Raw genomic sequence first — 12,288 nt, 5'->3', positions numbered from 1 at the left:
CTGGTCTCTTAAGGTACAAATCACAAGGGTACAAATTTGTACCCAATGCCAAGGGTACAAAAGCTGTACCCTTGAGGGTACAGCCCCAGTGACAAGCTATTGTACCCCTAAAGGTACAATTATGTACTTTATTTTCTGAGAGTGTGGGTTTTAGGTACCACTTAAGTGGCTTGGCTTTTAGCGGCATTCATTGCCATAGTAACTTACACTCCACGGCTAACCTGCTCCGGGGGAGGTTATGTTCTGGGTTAGATATCTCAAACTGAAGTTGGACCAATCAGATGTGTGAGAAGTGACACTTGTCTGACACAGTCACTCCTCCACTTTATCTTGCTCCAAATTAAATGTCACTAATGCAAAAAAAAAAATATATATATATATGAAATGATGTTATTATGTTATGACTTAGACATTTTTACATATATTAACAATATTATTATATAATTTAATTGTAATTGGTGGCCCATCTACAGTACCATCGCGACCCACTAGGGGCCCACAGGTTGAAAACCACTGATCTAACCAACATATCTGTGTAGCCTACTAGTGTTAAATGCTTCTGTTTTTGATAAAGTTTCTAACAGATAATTTCATGAACTTATATGTGTGTGTGTGTGTGTGTGTATATATGTATATATATATATATATATATATATATATATATATATATATATATATATACATATATATATATATATATATATATATATATATATATATATATATATATATATACATACATATATGTATGTGTGTGTGTGTATATAGAGAGAGAGAGAGAGTTTTTTTTTAGGTTAGAGTGCACTTTTTCACAATATATACATTATGTTGTACTCCTCAGAAAATGATTAATGACATTCAGTCAAAGCAAGAGGCCAAAGTGGAGAAAAGAATCAAGGAGTTTATTGATATGGAGCAACTGGTCTTCACCCAGGACAAGGTATTACAAAGGAAACTCGACAACTCTGATGTGCCACAGAAAGCTCTGATGGACACTGACACTGACACTAACGTCTATGATGATGAGAACAAGATTTTTAATTCCAAAGGCTGTGCATTGTTGGATACAAGAAACCTAGTTCCAGACAAACTGGTTCTCTATTATGAGGTGGGTGGTTAACTCCTACTATGAAATGTATTTATTTATTGGCTGTGACAATATTAAGTCTTTACAGCTCCCTACAAGTGTGACTAATACAATTTTGGAGGCTAGAGCCCAGTCTTTGAGATACATCTACACACTTAAATGGTCAGTTTTCACTGACTGGTGTGCAGCACAGAATCAGGACCCATTATTTTGTGACGTGTCATCCATGTTGAACTTTCTGCAAGGGCTGCTGTATAAAAAGTGCACCCAGGGCTCAAATTGAGGGGTGATGCGGAGGATGGCATCCCCGTGGTGGTAAAAAAAATTACAAAAAGCATCTCCCCTGTGAAACACATTCAACGAAATATTGTTTCATTAACAGTACTGAACCAAATTCGTCCATTTCACTCCCCGGTAGGATAAAAAAAGATATAAAAATAACAGTTTGTTTTATAAGGCTAATTTTTCATTAAAAAAAAAAAAAAAAGTTTTTAGACATTTTTTTTTAATCGTTTAAAATTAGCTATGGATCAAACCCTAACCCCAACAATTCAACCACTGAGTGCATCTCTTCCACACTCAAAGTATGTGTGATAGCCATCATGAAGAATCATACTCTTGTGTCTTAAATTGTCATTAAGTTTCTGAGTGGAGCTTGGCGATTGAATCCGCCTCATCCTCATACTGTGCTGACCTGGGACTTATTTATAGTCCTCGGAGACCTACACTGTAAAAACTGATTCTGTATATTTACTTAATAGAAATAGAAAGGACCTCTACATCCCTGAAAGACAGCGGAGACCAGGACAACTAGAGCCCCAGATACAGATCCCCTGTAAAGACCTTGTCTCAGAGGAGCACCAGGACAAGACCACAGGAAACAGATGATTCTTCTGCACAATCTGACTTTGCTGCAGCCTGGAATTGAACTACTGGTTTCGTCTGGTCAGAGGAGAACTGGCCCCCCAACTGAGCCTGGTTTCTCCCAAGGTTTTTTTTCTCCATTCTGTCACCGATGGAGTTTCGGTTCCTTGCCGCTGTCGCCTCTGGCTTGCTTAGTTGGGGACACTTCATCTACAGCGATATCGTTGACTTGATTGCAAATAAATGGACAGACACTATTTAACTGAACAGAGATGACATAACTGAATCCAATGATGAACTGCCTTTAACTATCATCTTTGCATTATTGACACTGTTTTCCTAATGAATGTTGTTCAGTTGCTTTGACGCAATGTATTTTGTTTAAAGCGCTATATAAATAAAGGTGACATTGACATTGACATTAATAAAATTAGCAAAAGATTACAAGAAATATTATTAATTAGTTATTAATTAATTAGAAATAATCAAATTAGATACTTACAAGCAACCTTCAAAATGAGTAGAATAACATGGAAAAAAATAAGTAAAATTTACACAAAAATACTGATTTCATCGGACAAAAACAAACAACCAACAAAAACAATAGGTTAAAGAATACTATGCTATACATGCCAGGCCAGTAGTCATGCAAACACTGACCACTATAATGGTGACACACAAATTGTGATTTTCTTGTTTGTGTTTCTGCTTGTTAACATCAGGTGTCTTCAACAATGGTCAATCATAACTCAATTAACTTCCTAATTATCTCATTAACTTCAACTCTGCTTCAGTGTTACTTTTAACACTACTTCAGTGTTTATATGTGTCCATACTCAGAGTGTTAAAATAACACTGGGGATTTTGCTGTGTAGAGATATCGTTCGTGAATGAAATGACTGAACTGGTACATGTCGTTTGCGAACGAGTTGAATGAACGGATACATGTTGTTTGTGAATGAAATGACTGAACTGATACCCATGTCGTTCGTGAATGTGTTGAATGAACGGATACATGTCGTTCATGAATGAAATTAACTGGTACAATAGTTTGTGAACAAAATTAATGAGTAAACCGGGTCAGTTGGCCATTTAGCATATCAATCTTGCAAAATGCTTAACATAGTTATAAGTACTGTGCACATACGCTTCTTTTCAAATTTAGCATACAGAACATAACTCGACGTTTAATCCCCGATTTATGAATGTGAATATATAGGCTAATATATGAAATGTCCGACCACACAATTAAAATGCTAATTATGCAAGAAAACCTTGTGCTTTGTTCATCTGAAAAACTTAGAGTTTATATATTGAATGCGATTATTCACACATTTTAATAAAGCCAAATCAGTTTTTGAAACAGGTTCACAAGGTTGTTATAATGAATGTTAGTTTAACTCACAGGTCAGGCTCTTAATAAATTCAGATAAACCAAAAATTATGTAAAAGCATAACCATCACCACCTGATCATCTTTTCTCTGAATTTATCTAGCTGTTATAACTGAGTTACAACAACAATACAAAATGTAATGTTAATCAATCAAGGGTCAAGAGCACAACTAAAGAAAACACTGACCACTATAATGGTAACCAATAATTTACCCTTTTTTCCTTCAGTGATTCTGTTCGTGAAATTTAGGTGTCTTCAATAACTCTGTTTTGGGGGCCTTAAGACACAACCTTTTGAACATGATGACTGTATCATATTTATGTAAGCAACAAAAATGTGAATTTGTAAAAAGCTTGACATTAGATATGCTCTGCTCGAAGCAGAGCAGGATTTACAATCTTGTTTTGACCTCACTGACTGGAGTATTTTTAAAGCTGCTGCCACCGATCTGGATGAACTCACAGAGACCGTAACATCATATATCAGTTTCTGTGAGGATATATGCATTCCTACCAGGACTCAACTTCATTACAACAATGACAAACCGTGGTTCACTGCAAAACTCAAGACAGCTCCGTCAGGCCAAAGAAGATGCTTACAGGAAGGGGGACAATGTCTTGTATAAACAGGCTAAATACACACTGGAAAATGAGATCAAAGTGGCAAAGAGGAATTATTCGGGAAAAATAAGGACTCAGTTTACTTCGAACGACTCCGCATCAGTGTGGAAAAGTCTAAAGAAGATCACCAATTACAAGACACCACCCCCAGCACTGTGGAGAATCAACGACTGGCAGACGATCTGAACGAGTTTTACTACAGGTTTGAAAGAACACCCATCACCTGCCCTGAACGCCTCCCCACACAACCATTCACACCATTCAAAACTCCTGCAGCCCGCCCTGAACACGTCTCCAATCAAGCGCTCTCACCATTCACACCTCCTGCATCCCCCCTCTCCCCCACACCTGCAATTCAGATCAGCGAGGATTCGTTGTGCCAGGTGTTCCGGAAGCAGAAAAGGAAAAAAGTACCAGGCCCAGATTGTGTTACACCGGCCTGTCTGAAATCCTGTGCTGACCAGCCCGCCCCCATCTTCACAAAGATCTTCAACAGATCGCTGGAGCTGTGCGAAGTCCCTTCATGCTTCAAACGCTGCACCATCATCCCCATCCCAAAGAAATCCAAGATTACAGGACTAAATGACTACAGGCCTGTGGCTCTAACGTCTGTGGTCATGAAGTCATTTGAAAAACTGGTGCTGGCCCACCTGAAGGACATCACTGGACCCTTGCTGGATCCTCTTCAGTTTGCCTACAGAGCAAACAGGTCTGTGGACGATGCAGTAAACATTGGACTGCATTATTTTCTGCAACACCTAGACAGACCGGGGACTTATGTGAGGATCCTGTTTGTGTACTTCAGCTTGGCCTTTAACACGATCATCCCAAACCTCCTCCTGCCCAAACTAACTCAGCTCTCCGTGCCCACCTCCATCTGTCAGTGGATTAACAGCTTCCTGACAGACAGGCAGCAGCAAGTAAGGCTGGGAAAATACACATCCAGCACCCGTACAATCAGCACCGGAGCTCCCCAGGGCTGTGTTCTCTCCCCACTGCTCTTCTCCCTGTACACCAACGATTGCACATCTAAGGACCCCTCTGTCAAGCTCCTGAAGTGTGCAGACGACACCACACTCATCGGCCTCTTTCAGGACGGTGATGAATCTGCTTACAGACAGGAGGTTAAAGAGCTGGCTGTCTGGTGCAGTCTCAACAACCTGGAGCTTAACACACTCAAAACAGTGGAGGTGATCGTGGACTTCGGGAAAAACCCCCCTGCACTCCCCCCACTCACCATCATGAACAGCACTGTGACTGCAGTGGAGTCATTCAGGTTCCTGGGCACCACTATCTCTCAGGACCTGAAGTGGGACGTTCACATTGACTACATTGTGAAAAAGGCCCAGCAGAGGTTGTACTTCCTTCGCCAGCTGAGGAAGTTTAACCTGCCACAGGAGCTGAAACAGTTCTACTCCACCATCATCGAATCCATCTTCTGCACTTCAGTAACTGTCTGGTTCAGCTCAGCTTCTAAATCTGACCTCAGAAGACTACAGAGGGTAGTCCGGACTGCTGAGCGAATCATCGGTTCAACCCTCCCATATATTCAAGAACTGTACTTTTCCAGAGTGAGCAAAAGGGCTGGCAAAATCACTCTGGACCCCTCACATCCAGCACACTGCCTCTTTGAACTGTTGCCATCTGGTCGATGCTACAGAGCACTGAGCACCAGAACGACCAGACACAGGAAAAGTTTCTTCCTTCAGGCAATCCATCTAATGAACAATTGATCAAAACTGTGGAACACACTACACTATTTATATTTATATATACATACACTTATTTATCTAACACACATACTTAGCGTACACTTAAATTTTTGCACATAATATACCTGTACATACATAATGCTCATTGTAATATACTTGCCATACATTGTCAATTTGTATATTTTCGTTCCTTACCTTTTTTATTCCATTTTGTGTTTTTTGTTTTGTCACTGTCATTATGTTGCACTGCGGAGCTTCTGTCACGAAAACAAATTCCTCGTATGTGCACTGTAAAACCCGACAAGTAAACTTAACTCAAACCGTTTGAGTAAACAGATTCCCTTGATTTAAACCATGTAAGTTTTAAAACTTTGCAATTAAGTAATTAAGTGATTAACTGAGTGCTGATTGAGCATTAGTGATGAACAGCTGCTGTTAACAAACAGAATCACTGAAAAAAAGAGAAACACAAGAACTACTACAACTGATTTCAGACACAGCCTTAGATGAAATCAACTGAAATAAAATACATGAAATCTCTCAAGATCTGATTAAACAACCCCACAAACAGCATCACCAGCTCCACTTATTAATAACCAGACTGACTTTATTTCTGTCAGACGTCTACAGAAGATCTTATTGAGAATGAACTAAGGTTTAGATGTTGATTTATTGTTTCATTTGAAGTAACCATGTTAGAGATCAGTGTTTGCTTTAGTTGGGCTCTTGACCCTTGATTTCTGTCTTAGTGTTTTCTCTGGCTGTTATAACTGTGTGTTTCTAAAACACATTTGTTGTAATTCAAAAGCCCAGAAGAAATGCCATCAGGTGATAACCTGTATCTAGGTGTAGGTTGTCATACTTTATATTGGTGATGATAATCATCAATTATTGAACTGTACTGAGTCTAATCTCTGATGAAATAGGTGTTGTAAAATTTGATTGATTCTATAGTAAAAGTGATTCTAAGTGGAAGTGGTTCTGTGATAATCAGTTAATCTGAATGACTTTTCAAATAGTGTTGTCTTCTATGATGTCAAACAGACGCACAAAGACATCAATAATCAGCATATGAACCTCAACAATGGTGACCATAAAAAAAATGCTGCAGAGCATGCTGGGAGCCATGGATGAGTTTTGTACTACAATAGTACCCAGCATGCATTGCAGCATGTTTTTTTCGTCACCATTGTAGAGGTTAATATTCTGATTATTAATGTCTGTGTTTGACCAACTATTGGCATAGAAGAAAAATGTATGTGTACAAAATTTTTATGAAGTCATTTTTATATTAACTGAATCTTAGTGTACTTTTTACTAGGTCCACTTCTACTAATTGCACATTTATTTCATCAGAGATTAGACTCTGTACGGATCAATAATTGTGAATAATAATGAATAACTATCAACACCTATATAAAGTATAACAACCTACACCTAGGTACAGGTTAACACCTGATGGCAATTCTTCTGGGCTTCTGAGTTACAACAAATGTGTTTTAGAAACACACGGTTATAACAGCCAAAGAAAAGACTAAGACAGAAGTCAAGGGTCAAGAGCCCAACTAAAGCAAACACTGATCTTTAACATGGTTACTTCAAATGAAACAATAAATCAACATCTAAACCTTAGTACATTCTCAATAAGATCTTCTGTAGACGTCTGACAGAAATAAAGTCAGTCTGGTTATTAATAAGTGGAGCTGGTGATGCTGTTTGTGGGGTTGTTTAATCAGATCTTGAGACATTTCATGTATTTTATTTCAGTTGATTTCATCTAAGGCTGTGTCTGAAGTCAGTTGTAGTAGTTCTTGTGTTTCTCTTTTCTTCAGTGATTCTGTTTGTTAACAGCAGCTGTTCATCACTAATGCTCAATCAGCACTTAGTTAATCACTTAATTACTTAATTGCAATGTACATCTTCTTTCAGTGAACTCAACTGAATTAAGTTCAGAGTACTCATAACTGTTAGTTTTTTCAACTTAAATGGTTTAAGGCAATCGGTTTCCTCAAACGGTTTGAGTTAACATAACTTGTCAGGTTTGAGTGAGGCTGTGTCTGAAGTCAGCTGTAGTTCCCTTCTCTCTTTTCTTCAGTGATTCTGTTTGTTAACAGCAGGTGTTCATCACTAAAGCTCAATTATCACTCAATTAATCACTTAATCACTTAATTGCAAAGTACATCTTCTTTCAGTGAACTCAACTGAATTAAGTTTAGATTACTCATATCTGTTAGTTTTTTCAACTTAAATGGTTTAAGGCAATCGGTTGCCTCAAACGGTTTGAGTTAACATAACTTAAGGATATCTGTTTACTCAAACCGTTTGAGTTAAGTTTAATTGTCGGGTTTTAAAGTCAAGGCAATCGGTTTACTCAAATGATTTGAGTTAAGTTAACTTGTCGGGTTTTACAGTGTGCTTGTAGGCATCTAATTTGATTATTTCTAATTAATAACAATGTGTTAAATGTAATTAATAATATTGCTTGTAATCTTTTGTCACAATTTTTTGGAGTAAATATAGAGAATCACTTTTTACACTGTTCAGGGCCCTCCCTTCGAAGCTGCTCCAGTCGGGTGACTTGTGGCCTTGATTTAATTGAATAAGAGAACTGGAGTATAAACGTGAGGACGTTTTATTAATCAGTCCATTCTTTAGAGTTTCAATGATTTAGCTAAATCGTGCAGTTTTAATTTATTCATTTCATGTTTTAATTAGACCTACATGATGGGAGCAAAATTATACAGTTCCTCACGTTTTACTAAAATGAAGGAATTAATTTATAAAACACGCAACAACTTCTTAATCAGTGAACAGATATCTTTTTCCCAAGAAGATATCTGTCAAAATAAAGGACAGGTAACGAATAACAAATGAGTGTGTGACAAAAATGCATCCTGTTTTATAAAAGGAATTTTCAAATATAAATTATAAATGTATTTTTTACAAATACATTTATAGTAAAGTTTGAAAAACTTTTCAATGAAAAGGTTCTTTGGGACACCAAAAAAAAAGGTTCTTATGCAGCGTAATGTGAAAACCCCATTTGGTTGTACATGGCATGTTTATTTTTATGTACGTGTGGCTCAGTGGTAGAGCATTGTGTTAGCAGCACAAGAGGTTGTTGGTTTCATTCCCAGGGAACAGAGGTGTAAAGTCCAGGGGTCAGAAAGTAAAAGTCCTGCCATATTTTTGTTCCACCCATGAACTCAGCAGCTGAGGAACCAAGTCATTCCTTCCAAGTGAAAAATGAGTCTCGAGTTAAATCCAAAGTCCTAAAAGAGTTAAAGTTAGTGAGATAATTAAGTGACTAATTAAATTATGATTTTGCATTAGTGATAAACACCTGCTGTTATTGAGAATTACAGAGGCTTGGATGATTTATTGGTTAAAATGATGCCACCGTCATGGAGATGTGTTAAAGTGTTTGCTTTAGTTGGGCTCTTGACCCTTTTAATAATTTAACATAATTTGCTTTCAAGCACTTGTGGTTGTGTTACATAGTAAATGTTAACTCATTGCTGCATTAAAAGCTTGAAAGAGCGGATTAAATGGCTTTTTATTCTTTCTAAAACATTGAAGTGAACGTCATGAAGGTATCTCTCTTTGGTTTGTAAAATGATGTTCAGCTATAACTGAACTATAGAAAAAGAAGTCCTATTAGTATAAAAGAAGTCCTATAGAATCACTTTTTACACTGTTCAGGGCCCTCCCTTCGAAGCTGCTCCAGTCGGGTGACTTGTGGCCTTGATTTAATTGAATAAGAGAACTGGAGTATAAACGTGAGGACGTTTTATTAATCAGTCCATTCTTTAGAGTTTCAAGGATTTAGCTAAATCGTGCAGTTTTAATTTATTCATTTCATGTTTTAATTAGACCTACATGATGGGAGCAAAATTATACAGTTCCTCACGTTTTACTAAAATGAAGGAATTAATTTATAAAACACGCAACAACTTCTTAATCAGTGAACAGATATCTTTTTCCCAAGAAGATATCTGTCAAAATAAAGGACAGGTAACGAATAACAAATGAGTGTGTGACAAAAATGCATCCTGTTTTATAAAAGGAATTTTCAAATATAAATTATAAATGTATTTTTTACAAATACATTTATAGTAAAGTTTGAAAAACTTTTCAATGAAAAGGTTCTTTGGGACACCAAAAAAAAAGGTTCTTATGCAGCGTAATGTGAAAACCCCATTTGGTTGTACATGGCATGTTTATTTTTATGTACGTGTGGCTCAGTGGTAGAGCATTGTGTTAGCAGCACAAGAGGTTGTTGGTTTCATTCCCAGGGAACAGAGGTGTAAAGTCCAGGGGTCAGAAAGTAAAAGTCCTGCCATATTTTTGCTCCACCCATGAACTCAGCAGCTGAGGAACCAAGTCATTCCTTCCAAGTGAAAAATGAGTCTCGAGTTAAATCCAAAGTCCTAAAAGAGTTAAAGTTAGTGAGATAATTAAGTGACTAATTAAATTATGATTTTGCATTAGTGATAAACACCTGCTGTTATTGAGAATTACAGAGGCTTGGATGATTTATTGGTTAAAATGATGCCACCGTCATGGAGATGTGTTAAAGTGTTTGCTTTAGTTGGGCTCTTGACCCTTTTAATAATTTAACATAATTTGCTTTCAAGCACTTGTGGTTGTGTTACATAGTAAATGTTAACTCATTGCTGCATTAAAAGCTTGAAAGAGCGGATTAAATGGCTTTTTATTCTTTCTAAAACATTGAAGTGAACGTCATGAAGGTATCTCTCTTTGGTTTGTAAAATGATGTTCAGCTATAACTGAACTATAGAAAAAGTCCTATTAAACAAATTTTATCGTAATGCTTAAAGATTGGGAAAAGGTTTTCGTAATGGCTCAGGATTTTAGACATGAGCACTCATCATATGATCCTCAACAGTGGTGACAATAACTATTCATGTTACAGTGCATGATGGGAGTTTTTACTATGGTCTTACCCAGCATGGACTTCAGCATGATACAGTTTGTTGATTGTCACCATTGTTGAGATTCATATGCTGGGTCATGATGTCTGTGCATCTTATCAGACCAAGTGTTCAAAAATATATATTCGTAACATAAATTAGATTTTAAATTAATTCATTATAACTTTTAAACCAATTAATTTGCATGTGGCAGTTCCACAAGGTAGGTTATTTAAAATCTGAACATATGTTAAGTGAAATAAAGTTGTTTTGGAAATAAGCAGGCTGGTGTCTAATAATTACTTTATCATGTAAAACCAGCTAATAGTGGACACTGGTCTTACTGCTTTATAACAACACATGTACTTCTCCAGGGATATACGTAACACAAGAATCCAAGGGTCAAGAGCCTAACTAAAGCAAACACTGATCTCCATTATGGTGGCATCATTTTAACCAATAAAACATCAGCATCTGATCCTCTGTAACGCACAATAACAGCAGGTGTTTATCACTAATGCACAATCATCATTTAATTAGTCTCTTAATTATCTCATTGACTTTAACTCTTTGAGGACTTGGGATTTAACTTGAGACTCATTTGTGACTTGGAAGGAATGACTTGGTTCCTCCTCTGGTGAAATCAGCTGCTGAGTTCATGGGCGGAACAAAAATATGGCAGAACTTTTACTTTCTGACCCCTGGACGTTACACCTCTGCCAGGGAAACCATGTTAGGTAAAAATTTTTAGCCTGAATGCATTGTAAGTTGCTTTGGATAAAAGTGTCTGCTAAATGCATCAATTTTAAAGAAGGGAATAGGTGATGATGCTCATTTAATAACTATTTAACTAATTCTGTCTGTATGTGCACACATGCACCTAAACACACATTGCCAGTGCAATAGTACTAGAGGTTTTCCAAAGAGATCAAAGGGCAACCAATCTCAAATTTCAAAGTGGATGTTATAATTAATGTCCTGTCTCCATATAGGTTGTCTATCAGCGTCTCACAGACTATGTGCCTATGCTGATAATCCTCTTCATGCTGAAGGATGCAGCTAAGATATTACGGCATCAAATGCTAGAACTGAGGAACGAAGCAGATGTGTTCAAATTGCTGAGTGAAGACTCAGACCGAGGGCGAAGGAGAGCTGATCTAAAGCAGCGTCTGGAGCGCCTCACACAAGCTCAAGAACTGATAAGCAATAGACTCTGAGACCATTTTATTAAACATCAGGGGTTTAAATACATGTAGCATATTACGGAAATTTCAGTTTCAGTTCTATCAATCATTGAAATCAGTGAGACACAATTTAAGATACATGTCGCAGATTGCTTTTAGAGTTACTGAAATTCTATTATATGTTACTGATTCGTTTTGTTTTTTTGCCTAAAACCCAGAAATTATTTATGTAGCATTTTAGCACTGCAAAAAGCTAAATGCTCACAAATCATGAGGAGAACATCAGTAATCAGTGCTATACAAATTATTTATTGATTTTATCTATGAAAATAAGATTACATTTGCCATTGATTTGAAAGATTTCCTAGAACATTAATGTAAGATGTAAATGCATGACTGATATTGTCAGAGTATGAGTGGTAATGACTGTAATGTTGCCCCTCTGTATTTTTGGTTCATTAAGCAGAAAATAAATGTATTAATTTAAAAAGTC

The 12,288-nt window shown here is 37.0% G+C and overlaps 1 protein-coding gene across 1 annotated transcript; it reads left to right on the top strand.

The window, feature by feature from the left end:
• Window positions 1-817: 817 nt before the first annotated feature.
• On the top strand, window positions 818-11,930 carry LOC132123088 (interferon-induced GTP-binding protein Mx-like). The gene is made up of 2 exons (XM_059533629.1): window positions 818-1,108; window positions 11,604-11,930. The coding sequence occupies exons 1-2, from the start codon at window positions 845-847 to the stop codon at window positions 11,826-11,828; spliced, it is 489 nt and encodes a 162-aa protein (XP_059389612.1). The 5' UTR covers window positions 818-844; the 3' UTR covers window positions 11,829-11,930.
• Window positions 11,931-12,288: the final 358 nt, after the last annotated feature.

Source organism: Carassius carassius, chromosome 41, assembly GCF_963082965.1.
Source record: "Carassius carassius chromosome 41, fCarCar2.1, whole genome shotgun sequence".
NCBI classification, from domain to species: Eukaryota; Metazoa; Chordata; class Actinopteri; order Cypriniformes; family Cyprinidae; genus Carassius; species Carassius carassius.
Note: the sequence above shows the minus strand (reverse complement) of the source record. Positions and strands in the feature narration are given on the sequence as shown.